General features: G+C 31.3%; 1 protein-coding gene across 3 annotated transcripts; it reads right to left on the minus strand.

Moving 5' to 3' along the window:
- Positions 1-610: 610 nt before the first annotated feature.
- Positions 611-7,857, minus strand: LOC18586605 (ankyrin repeat-containing protein BDA1-like). Of its 3 annotated transcripts, XM_088810667.1 has the most exons (7): positions 7,782-7,857; positions 7,518-7,588; positions 4,046-4,198; positions 3,874-3,944; positions 2,330-2,419; positions 1,548-2,165; positions 611-1,455 (listed from the first exon to the last, which is right to left on the minus strand). In XM_088810667.1, the coding sequence occupies exons 5-7, from the start codon at positions 2,336-2,338 to the stop codon at positions 727-729; spliced, it is 1,356 nt and encodes a 451-aa protein (XP_088666793.1). In that variant the 5' UTR covers positions 2,339-2,419; positions 3,874-3,944; positions 4,046-4,198; positions 7,518-7,588; positions 7,782-7,857; the 3' UTR covers positions 611-726. The 3 variants fall into 3 exon arrangements, with proteins under 3 accessions (XP_088666793.1, XP_088666795.1, XP_088666794.1); XM_088810669.1 differs by lacking the exon at positions 2,330-2,419; XM_088810668.1 differs by lacking the exon at positions 2,330-2,419 and having other exon boundaries at positions 3,874-4,198.
- Between the last annotated feature and the right edge of the window lie 4,309 nt (positions 7,858-12,166).

The following is a 12,166-nucleotide window of genomic DNA, read 5'->3' on the forward strand; positions in this document are numbered from 1 at the left end:
ACTTCGACTATAATTACTTTAATATACAGCAGGGAACTGGAAGCAGATGCTTCTTTAAACTTTTCAGAAGATTGTATTTGAACCGTCTAATGTAATTATACTAAACTAACGGTCCATATGTTATTATTTTGTAATAAACTAATAATATATACTCAACCCCGGACCTTATTCAAATCAACCATTAAAAGAAAAGTGTAAAACTTTTTAATTTAACGCTTATGTAAATAAATCCTTTTTCATTTTAGAATATCTCAAAATAATAATATATGGGCCAGAAATTTAGTAGTGTAATTACATTAGGAAGAAGGATCCACTTAGATGGGTGTAAAATTATTTGAGTTTTTACATTTTCATATCTATTTATACTCTTAATTTACATTATACTAATCTAATGGTTAGATTTCATGTTCTATTCAAGCTAATCATGCATACCAAATTTCAAACTAATTAATAATGCCCAATTATTTGTTTAATTTATATAGCATTAACTATTTGTTATTCTGGGTGGTACATCGAGTGAAAGCTTTATAACGAAGGTTTAAAGTCTCGGGTCTATTTATAATGGCAATAGACTTTAATTGCCATCAAGTGTGTTCTCACAAGAAATCAATGCATGACACTATGTTTTTCATTAAAATGTCAAAATAATAATCGAACATGAAAATATAAAAAGACACGCCGGTGCGTGACTGAATCTTCCTTATATATTCCACGGTTCAATCCCGTTTACATTCGATGGTTCAAATACAATCTCTTGGAAATGATAAAGAACCATCTGCTGGCTTCCATGGATGCTAAAGTAATCAAAACGATCGCAAGCACTGCTTCATCTGGATCCTTGCTGTATACATATATATCATGAGCTGGTCTTATAGTCCACCACGCATAATAGAAGGATCGAGTTACTAATACCGCTAGTACTTCAGCCAGAATCGCGATGGCGCTACTACCAGTAGCAAGTTGGAGTATGGCAATGGTAAGAGATAATGTGAAAATAGCCAAAACAAAGAGACTCCAGAAGAAATTTGAAAAGGTATTCACATCCATGACTGAATTGCCAACCCTAGTGTCATTGGGATCGTTGCCTTGCCAAACACCGCCCGGTGGACTGAGCAAGGATTCATAAATGGCTGTCATAATCAGTGCTAAAGCTACTAGTAATGCATTCATACTCTCAACCGACATGTTCATGATTGGCCCCAATGCTCGAATTGCTACTTTCTCGGGAAAAATGATCCTTGATCTAAACTTCTGGTGTACGGGTTCAGCTTTAGCTTTAAGATTGAATAAAGCACTCAAACCAGCAGAACCGTCCGTATCGCGTAGAATCTTCAAACAGATCTCTTTGTCTTCAATTACACCATCCCTTTGGCGCTTAAGGACGTTTAAAGCAGTCAAATTTTCTGAATTAACCGCCTTCGTATCCACCTTACAGTCTAATAACAGCCTGATCATCTAAACAAATATATCAACCAAAGCCAAGATTTATTCACATGTATAATGTATAATATTGTTGATAACGAAAATGAGATGTTAAATATTATTACCTCGGGTTGAATATGGGAAGCGGCTATATGTAACACCGTGTTGCCATCTGTATCTTTTGCATTCAATAGGTGCTTTCTTGAAACTTTTCCGTAGAGATGAGTCCTTTCAAGCCACCGCACAAGGATTTCAAGAGCTTCAAATCTATGGTTTTCTGCTGCAATATGTAAGGCAGTCTTCTTTTGAATTGTTACATCTTCGATGCATGCCGGACAATCTTTGAGAAATTGAGCCAAAAGTTCAAGGTTCTCGTTCTCAACCACGTAGTGAAAAGCAGTGTAGCCCTGTTTCCCTTTGACACGAACAAGATCTTTGTCAACGTCCAGGAGACGAAGAACCGTCGAGGTGTGCCCTTGTTGCAAGGCAAGGTGAATGGGGCTAAAGACGCCTTGGTTCAGCTTCCTAGCAAATGATGGCTTTAAGTACATGATCGCTATTGCAAAATCAGCATGGCCTCTCTCTGCAGCTACGTGTAGTGGAGTATCAGCAAATTCTGCATCATCATAGAGCCTCAAGACATCTGCATCTTCCCCAATGCTGTTGTACAATTCATCGATATCTCCTGCTTCAGCAGCCCTTCTCAACCTTTCCATCGCCATAGGATTGACCGATAAGGATTCCTGAGAGTAGTTAAAAGAAAGTTTGGTTTCTTAGAGTGAAACAAGGAAATGTGTGGCAAAAGAGAAAGAGATCGGGAAAGGGTTCAGCTAATAAGTATAATTATGTCACATATAGAATGTGTTCATGTGTATATAAACATTTAAATTACATTACTCCTTATTACCGCGCACATTGAGAGGTTCTGTTCTTTCTCACTAGTTGCCTGGTATATTTTGATTTTTTGTCCCCTACTTCTTGCTGTCCTGTAGTTGAGCTGTTTTCGTTTGAGAAAATTGTGAGAAATGATCATTTTGATAATTTGATTTCAAAAATAACACTTAAAATTAAATTAATGTTTTTAACCATATTTAACTATGACTTGACAAAAATACTATTGAAATTATTTTAAATAAATTAAACTATTTATCACAATTTCTTCAAATTCATCCATGCTTCCGATTTCTCTCTCTCACCATCCAGCTATATCTAATTTTATTGATTTTTCTCTTCGGCATCCGTTTGTTGTACTCTCAATTTTTCTCTCTTGCGCTTTCAGAACGCCAAGTAATGGTTTTGATGTACTTGCGGTGGGTGGTCCTTTGGGAAATTTGACTTTTAAGTATTTTGGATGAAACTAAAATGGTAAAAATGATCACAAATGTTTGAAATAGCTTTTAATTGGATCAATTTGGGGCATAGACACCAATAAACTAAAGAATTTTATCAATTTGGGGCATAGATAATGAAAATTGTGTTTTGATTTAAGAAAACATGCTAAAAATACTTTAATCGGTGCCAAATCGTAAAAAATAAAAATAAAAAGAAATGAAGAGAGTTAAGAGGATTTGAAGTTTTAGTTTGCAAGTAATAACAACATTTTAGGAATTAAATGTAACAAAAGTTTCTCGAACATGGAGTGTAATAACAATATTTTTTCAATATAATATGTAACAATAATATTTTTTCAACATAACGTGTAATAGTAATATTTTTTTTCAACGTAACTTGTAAGATATTTTTGTGAATGGTGTGTAACAATAATATTTTTTTTCAACATGACATGTAACAATCTTTTTTAACCATGGTATGTAATATGTTTTTATACATGGCGTGTAATAATGTTTTTTCAACATGGCATATAACATCATGTGCACTTGAATATGAAGAGATTTCATTAAGGGTAATTTTATTCAAATTGACTAAAAACAGTTAAAATTATAAAAAAAAATTATTTTTGAAAACATCTTATCTTTGAAGGTTTTTTTTAAAATGTACCTTTTGGTCTTATTTTTGTACAGTTGCTAGGGTTGGGGAATTGTTTATTTGACAAGGCTTTTTGCTAAATTATTGTCATTGTTGTACAACTTTCTCTTTCTATCTCAAAAAAAAAAAAAAGTACTTTAGACTCCTAAATTATCATTTTGCTATATTATACTCCCTCAAGTGATTGGGGAGAACACCACAAAAGTTTGTGCTTGAATGGATGAAATGTTGCTGATGACGAGCCTTTAGTGAAGATGAAAACAAGTTGTGATTGAGAACGAAAATGAAAAATCTGAAGTAAATGCTTGTGGACAAGATCTCGAACAAAATAATAAGAAGCAGTAGTGGAGTTAGGATTTTGCATTTGAAAGGCAAAAACAATCTTTATAAAACAATCATATTAGAAGTTCCATGTTAAAACAACAAAACATAAAATAACTTAAATGGAAAAAATGGTTAAAATACCTGGAAAGTCTCTGCTTGAGCAGCCCCCCTCAACCTTGCTTCCAATGTCAGAGGACTGATTACTCAAAATACTGTAAAGGGCAGATAAAGATGAAAGCGTAGGTTAATTTTAGAAGGTAAAGAAGTGCTCAATGATGAAGGTATTAGACTATTAGGTAGTCCAAAAGAGAACCTTAATCGTTATAGAGGGATTATCTTCTGGTTTAGTAGGATGGCAGGAAGAGCGAAACCTGGATAAAGGTTGAAATAACTAGTAGTTATTAGCATGGATGGAATCTTTATGCAGGAGAAGTCATTGATCATAGCCAGTTGCCAAGTTTTCCTGCTTTATAAATTATAAAATTTGGGTCAAGAGGACGAAGACCTTATACCTAAGCCTCACTCCTACCTAATACCATAATAGTCCTAATTGTAATTTCCTTAGCAAGTTCCTTGTTGACTATTAAGCTAATAACTTAACGATGAAGGGTCTAAACAGAAGCATAATAATTTCCTTATGCTTTTGACAGAAAGCATGGACCAAATTAAAGACATAAAATATAACAGAACAAACAATTTTTATTAATTGTTTTCTAAGAAATAGTATGTAAACATGTAGTCCTTGGTTCTACTCCTAGTCAAAGTTGTCATTTAGTTTTTTGGTTATGTGAACCGGCTAGGGGTCCAAAGGTACCACAATTTCAAAAAGGATCAACGTGTGCTTTGTCTTTTTGACTCTTCTCTCCTCTATGAATTTGTTTATTTTGAAATTAAACAAATAGCCATGGACTGTTTTTAATTTTTATATTTATTCTTAATTTCATTTTTTTTATTTTATGAAGTTGATTGTTCCTTATGTTGGGGGAATTTTAAGACTCTCTCAATATTTTGGTGAGGTCCCAAAAATGTTATCTTACCTTAAGAATTTAGTTATAAAATTATCACTACAATTTTCAAACAAAATTCCATCCTTTTTATGGAACTTTTATTTATTCTCTATTTTTCTTATCATTTTTTAATTACGTATTATATAAATAACATGGGAATAACACCAAGTTGTACAAAATTAAAGAATTTAATGCAACAAATAGATATATCTCATTGGAAATTTTTCAAGAAATTCTTTTTTTTTTCTTATTTGAATTTAAAGTTTAGGGTTTGGGGTTAAGTTTCAAGAAATTTTAAAATCGAACACAGGTAAAACAGCCAAATTAGAAAAACTGTTATTTTGTCAGTTTATTACTGGGCTTGAGATTAACTCAGCCTTAATTTTTCTTGAAAATCTAACTCATACTTCTAAGGAAAATTAAATTTCATCTACCAGTGCCCAACCATTTAAGCTAAAGCTTAAGTACAAGATTTCCTACAAGTTACTTAGACTTTGATTTTTTGATATTTTTACTATTTTATTTTTTATTCTTTATATATAAAAATAAAAAATTAAAAAACAAAATACAAGTTTATATTTGATGCACTTTGTATATAGCTTTTTTATATAATGTTATGTCATCAAATGATGTCACATCATTATAAAAATTAATAAATTTATATTTAATGTATTAATAGTGTATAGAAACTATACACTATAAGCTTACTAATGTTGTCACCTCGTTAATGAGGTAGAATTAATAATTTTTTAGAACTTAAAATTAAATATCAATAATTTTCTTTAAAAAAGAAAATAAAAATAAAAAATTCTTTTTTCTCTCTCTTACTCCCTCACAATCTTGCTGTCCTCTTTTTTTTCCCTCCAACTTCATCATCTTCTTTTCCTTTTCTTCTTCCATTAAAATTAAGTTTGGCAAAAATTTGACTTAGCAAAATTGTGCAATAGATAATTAAATATTTCAAGGTAATTTTTACTTGGAGACTTTAGTGATATATATTTTAAGTGATTTCTACATATTTTCATTCCTATTCTTTCAACAAAAACCCAAAATACTCTTACTAAATTCCTCAATCTCTTAAGGTTTCAATAATTTCTCTCTCTTAGAGTTTCGATGTGGTGTTTTACTTTGAATTCCTATTCTTTCAACAAAAACCCAAAATCCCCACCAAGTTTCTCAATCTCTCTTTAAGGGTTTCAGTGATTTCTCTTTCTAAGGGTTTTAAAAAAATTATTTTGGATGCTTGAGGAAGAAAAGAAAAGAACCTAAAAATGTGAAAGGGATTTTTGAGAAAAAAGTGAATATTTTATTTTTATTTAATTAATCATTAAAAAAATTTTAGTATTTAATTTTAAGTCTCTAAAGAATTTTAATTTTATCTCATTAGGCGGCAGCATTTTGCATCAAATAAACTAAATATTACTAATTTTCTTTAAGAAAAACCTTAAAGATAAATACAATTTTTTATATAATTAAAGATAAATACAAATTTTTCTCGCTCTTCAACTCCCTCCATCTTCTTCTACTCTTCTTGGTTCATTAAGAGCAGGTTTGGGATTATTTTTTCACCCTTATTCTCGATTGTGAGTTGCATTTGTACACCATTGAATTACAAGTGCTCAATCTCACATCTGTTCTATTGGTCAGTTCTAGCATTTCTTTTACATCAATCTCTGCGAAGAGGAACAGCTAAACCAACAGATATCTACATTTTGGTAGGTCATATAGTTTATTAAAATTTGTTAATTCTGGAAATTCTTGAACATAAAACCTTTTTTACTTTGAACTTTGTGCTATAAGCAAAGCAAATAATATTGTTGAATAGTCAAGCCAACTAGTTAGGGAATATAAATATTAATTAATAAATCTTAGTCACAAAGGCAAGTAATTTGTAAGAGGATATCAAATGACCCAATCCGAAATTTCAATATGAAAACTTCTAGTTGGAAAGGAGAGAATTATATCACATCGTAATCTTAAATTCAATGTAAAAATCACTTAAAAGTATATCACTAGAGCCAACAAGTAACAGTTAATTACCTTAAAACTTTTGATTATCTAAATATTATTGAAGTTGCACAATTTTGTTAAATATTATTCAAGATAAAATTAATGAAAAAATCAAAGAAATCAACAAAACATATAGTGATAAACTTGAACCTTGAACCTAAAGGTTACAAAACATCCTTCTAACTATTAAACAAATCCTGGCAAAGTTTCATCATAGATAACTGTCATTTTGTATTTGAATATTTGACTATTTGCTAAAAAAAAAGAAAGAAAGTTTAAATCCCTCTTTTTCTTTATTTAAAAAAAATAAAAGGGAAAACAAAACTTTGCAACTTTTGGCAATCGGTTATTTTTAGGCCTTTTTCTTTTATCTGGCCAAAAAAAAAAGGGATTTTAAAGAGCACTTGATAAGCTTCTGCTTTTTCAAATTGCACAATGATTTTTTTAATTTTTAATTAAGAAATCCAGGTTTTTTTTTGGAAAGAGAATCTAGGTTTTGAGTTGATAATGTATTTTTTTCAATTCATATTAATGTGTAAAATGTTTTAAGATTTTAATTATTCAGAAATTATTATATACTACATCTAATCTAACGGTTCAGAGTCTATAAACGAACAGAAGCAAAAAAATATCTCAACACACCCAGTGGGACTCGAACCCACAATCACCTGATTAGAAGTCAGACGCCTTGTCCACAATCATATTAGAAGTTCCATGTTAAAACAACAAAACATAAAATAACTTAAATGGAAAAAATGGTTAAAATACCTGGAAAGTCCCTGCTTGAGCAGCCCCCCTCAACCTTGCTTCCAATGTCAGAGGACTGATTACTCAAAATACTGTAAAGGGCAGATAAAGATGAAAGCGTAGGTTAATTTTAGAAGGTAAAGAAGTGCTCAATGATGAAGGTATTAGACTATTAGGTAGTCGAAAAGAGAACTTTAATCGTTATAAAGGGATTATCTTCTGGTTTAGTAGGATGGCAGGAAGAGCGAAACTTGGATGAAGTTTGAAATAACTAGTAATTATTACCATGGACGGAATCTTTATGCAGGAGAGGTCACTGATCATAGCCAGTTGCCAAGTTTTCCTGCTTTACAAATTATAAAATTTGGATCAGAGGACGAAGACCTTATAGCTCAGCCTCACTCCTACCTAATACCATAATAGTACTAATTGTAATTTCCTTAGCAATTTCCTTGTTGACTATTAAGCTAATACCTTAACGATGAAGGGTCTAAAGAGAATAAGCATAATAATTTCCTTATGCTTTTGACAGAAAGAATGGACCAAATTAAAGACATAAAATATAACAGAACAAACAATTTTTATTATTATTTTCTAAGAAAAAGTATGTAAACGTGTGGTCCTTGGTCCTACTCCTAGTCAAAGTTGTCATCTAGTTTTTTGGTTATGTGAACCGACTGGGGGTCCAAAGGTATCACAATTTCCAAAAGGATCATCGTGTGCTTTGTCTTGTTGACTCCTCTCTCCTCTATGAATTTGTTTATTTTGAAATTAAACAAATAGCCATGGACTGTTTTTACTTTTTATATTTATTCTTAATTTCATTTTTTTTATTTTATGATGTTGATTGTTCCTTACGTTGGGGGAATTTTAAGACTCTCGCAATATTTTGGTGAAGTCCCAAAAATGTTATCTCACTTTAAGAATTTATTTATAAAATTATCACTACAATATTCAAACAAAATTCCATCCTTTTTAAGGCACTTTTATTTATTCTCTATTTTTCTTATCATTTTCTAATTACGTATTATATAAATAACACGGGAATAACACCAAGTTGTACAAAATTAGAGAATTTAATGGAACAAATAGATATATCTCATTGGAAATTTTTCAAGAAATTCTTTTTTTTTTTTTTTTTACTTATTTGAGTTCAAAATTTAAGGTTTAGGGTTAAGTTTCAAGAAATTTTAAAATCGAACACAAGTAAAATACCCATATTAGAAAAACTATTATTTTATCAGCTTATTACTGGGCTTGAGATTAACTCAGCCTTAATTTTTCTTGAAAATCTAACTCATGCTTCTAAGGAAAATTAAATTTCATCTACCAGTGCCCAACCATTTAAGCTAAAGCTTAAGTACAAGATTTCCTACAAGTTACTTAGACTTCGATTATTTGATATTTTTACTATTTATTTTTTATTCTTTGTATATAAAAGTAAAAAATTAAAAAATAAAATACAAGTTTATATTTGATGCACTTTGTGTATAGTTTTTTTATATAATGTTATGTCATCAAATGATGTCGCATCATTATAAAAATTAATAAATTTATATTTAATGTATTGATAGTATATAGAAGCTATACACTATAAGCTTACTAAATGTTGTCACCTCGTTAATGAGGTAGAACTAAAAATTTTTAGAGATTTAAAATTAAATATTAATAATTTTCTTTAAAAAAGTAAATAAAAATAAAAAAATTCCTTTTTTCTCTCTTTTACTCCCTCACAATCTTGCCGTCCTCTTTCTACTCTCTCCAACTTCATCATCTTCTTTTCCTCTTCTTCTTCAATTAAAATTAGGTTTGGCAAAATTTGGACTTAGCAAAATTGTGCAACAGATAATTAAATATTTTAAGGTAATTTTTACTTGGGGACTTTAGTGATATATTTTTTAAGTGATTTCTACGTATTTTAATTCTTATTCTTTCAACAAAAACCGAAAATACTCTTACCAAATTCTTCAATCTTTTAGGGTTTCAATAATTTCTCTCTCTTAGAGTTTCGATGCGGTGTTTTGCTATGAATTCCTATTCTTTCAACAAAAACCCAAAATCCCCACCAAATTTTTCAATCTCTCTTTAAGGGTTTCAGTGATTTCTCTTTCTTTGGGTTTTAAAAAAAAATATTTTGGATGCCTGAGGAAGAAAAGAAAATAACCTAAAAATGTGAAAGGGATTTTCAAGAAAAAAGTGATAATATTTTATTTTTTATATAATTAAAGATAAATACAATTTTTTCTCTCTCTTCAACTCCCTCCATCTTCTTCTTCTACTCTTCTTGGTCCATTAAGAGCAGGTTTGGGATTATTTTTTCACCCTTATTGTCGATTGTGAGTTGCATTTGTACACCATTGAATTACAAGTGCTCAATCTCACATCTGTTCTATTGGTCAGTTGTAGCATTCCTTTTACATCAATCTCTGCCTGAACAGGAATAGCTAAACTAACAGATATCTACATTTTGGTAGGTCATATAGTTTATTAAAATTTGTTAATTCTGGAAATTCTTAAACATAAAACTTTTTTTACTTTGTACTTTGTGCTATAAGCAAAGCAAATAATATTGTTGAATTGTCAAGCCAACTAGTTAGGGAATATAAATATTAATTTATAAATTTTAGTCACAAAGGCAAGTAATTTGTAAGAGGATATCAAATGACCCAAATCTGAAATTTCAATATGAAAACTTCTAGGTGGAAAGGAGAGAATTATATCGTATCGTAATCTTAAACTTAATGTAAAAATCACTTAAAAAAGATATCATTATAGTCAATAAGTAAAAGTTAATTACTTCAAAACTTTTGATTATCTAAATATTACTGGAGTTGCACAATTTTGTTAAATATTATTCAAGATAAAATTAATGAAAAAATCAAAGAAATCAACAAAACATATAGTGATAAACTTGAACCTTGAACCTAAGGGTTACAAAACATCCTTCTAACTATTAAAACAAAGCCAGGCAAAGTTTCATCGTAGATAACTGTCATTTTGTATTTGAATATTTGACTGTCAAACTTTAGGTTGAAGGATCCACTTAGATGGGTGTAAAATTATTTGAGTTTTTACATTTTCATATCTATTTACACTCTTAATTTACATTATGTTAATCTAATGGTTAGATTTCATGTTCTATTCAGGTTAATCATGCATACCAAATTTCAAACTAATTAATAATGCCCAATTATTTGTTTAATTTATATAGCATTAACTATTTGTTATTCTGGGTGGTACGTCAAGTGACAGCTTTATAACGAAGGTTTAAAGTCTCAGGTCTATTTATAATGGCAATAGACTTTAATTGGCATCAAGTGTATTCTTACAAAAAATCAATGCATGATACTATGCTTTTTATTAAAATGTCAAAATAATAATCGAACATGAAAATATAAGAAGACACGTTGGTGCGTGACTGAATCTTCCTTGTACATTCCACGGTTCAATCTCCGTTTACATTCGATGGTTCAAATACAATCTCTTGGAAATTATAAAGAGCCATCTGCTGGCTTCCATGCATGCTAAAGTAATCAAAACGATCTCAAGCCCTGCTTCATCTGGATCCTTGCTGTATATATATATCATCAGCTGGTCTTATAGTCCGCCACGCATAATAGAAGAATCGAGTTAATAATTCCGTCAGTACTTCAGCCAGAATCGCGATGATACCACTACCAGTAGCAAGCTGGAGTATGGCAATGGTAAGGGAGAATGTGAAAACAGACAAAAAAAGGAGAGTCCCGAAGAAGTTTAAAAAAGCATTCACATCCATGGCTGAATTGCCAACCCGAGTGTTGTTGGGATCGTTGCCTTGCCAAACACCGCCCGGTGGACTGAGTAAGGATTCATAAATGGCTGTTATAATCAGTGCTAACGCTACTAGGAATGCATTCATACTCTCAACCGACATGTTCATGATTGGCCCCAATGCTCGAATTGCTGCGTTCTCGGGAAATTTGATCCTTGATCTAAACTTTTGGTGTAAGGGTTCAGCTTTAGGTTTGAATAAAGCACTCAAACCCGCAGAACATCCCGTATCACGTAGAATCTTCAAACTGATCTCTTTGTCGTCAATCAAACCAGCAGCACTCAAACCATTGCTTTGGAGCTCAAGGACGTTTAAAACAATCAAATTTTCTGAATTAATCGCTTTCGTATCCACCTTACAGTCTAATAACAGCCTGATCATCTAAACAAATATATCAGCCAAAGCCAAGATTTATTGACATGTATAATGTATAATAATGTTTACAACGAAAATAAGATGTTAAATTTTATTACCTTGGGTTGAATATGGGAAGCGGCTATATGTAACACCGTGTTGCCATCTGTATCTTTTGCATTCAATAGGTGCTTTCTTGAAACTTCGCCGTGGAGATGAGTCCTTTCAAGCCACCGCACAAGGATTTCAAGAGCTTCAAATCTATGTTTTTCTGCTGCAATATGTAAAGCAGTCTTCTTTTGAATTGTTTCATCTTCGATGCATGCAGGACAATCTTTGAGAAATTGAGCCAAAAGTTCAAGGTTCTCGTTCTGAACCACGTAGTGAAAAGCAGTGTAGCCCTGTTTCCCTTTGATGCGAACAAGATCTTTGTCAACGTCCAGGAGACGAAGAACTGTCGACGTGTGCCCTTGTTGCAGGGCAAGGTGAATGGGGCTAAAGACGC

Source organism: Theobroma cacao, chromosome 10, assembly GCF_053813885.1.
Source record: "Theobroma cacao isolate CCN51 chromosome 10, ASM5381388v1, whole genome shotgun sequence".
Lineage (NCBI taxonomy): Eukaryota > Viridiplantae > Streptophyta > Magnoliopsida > Malvales > Malvaceae > Theobroma > Theobroma cacao.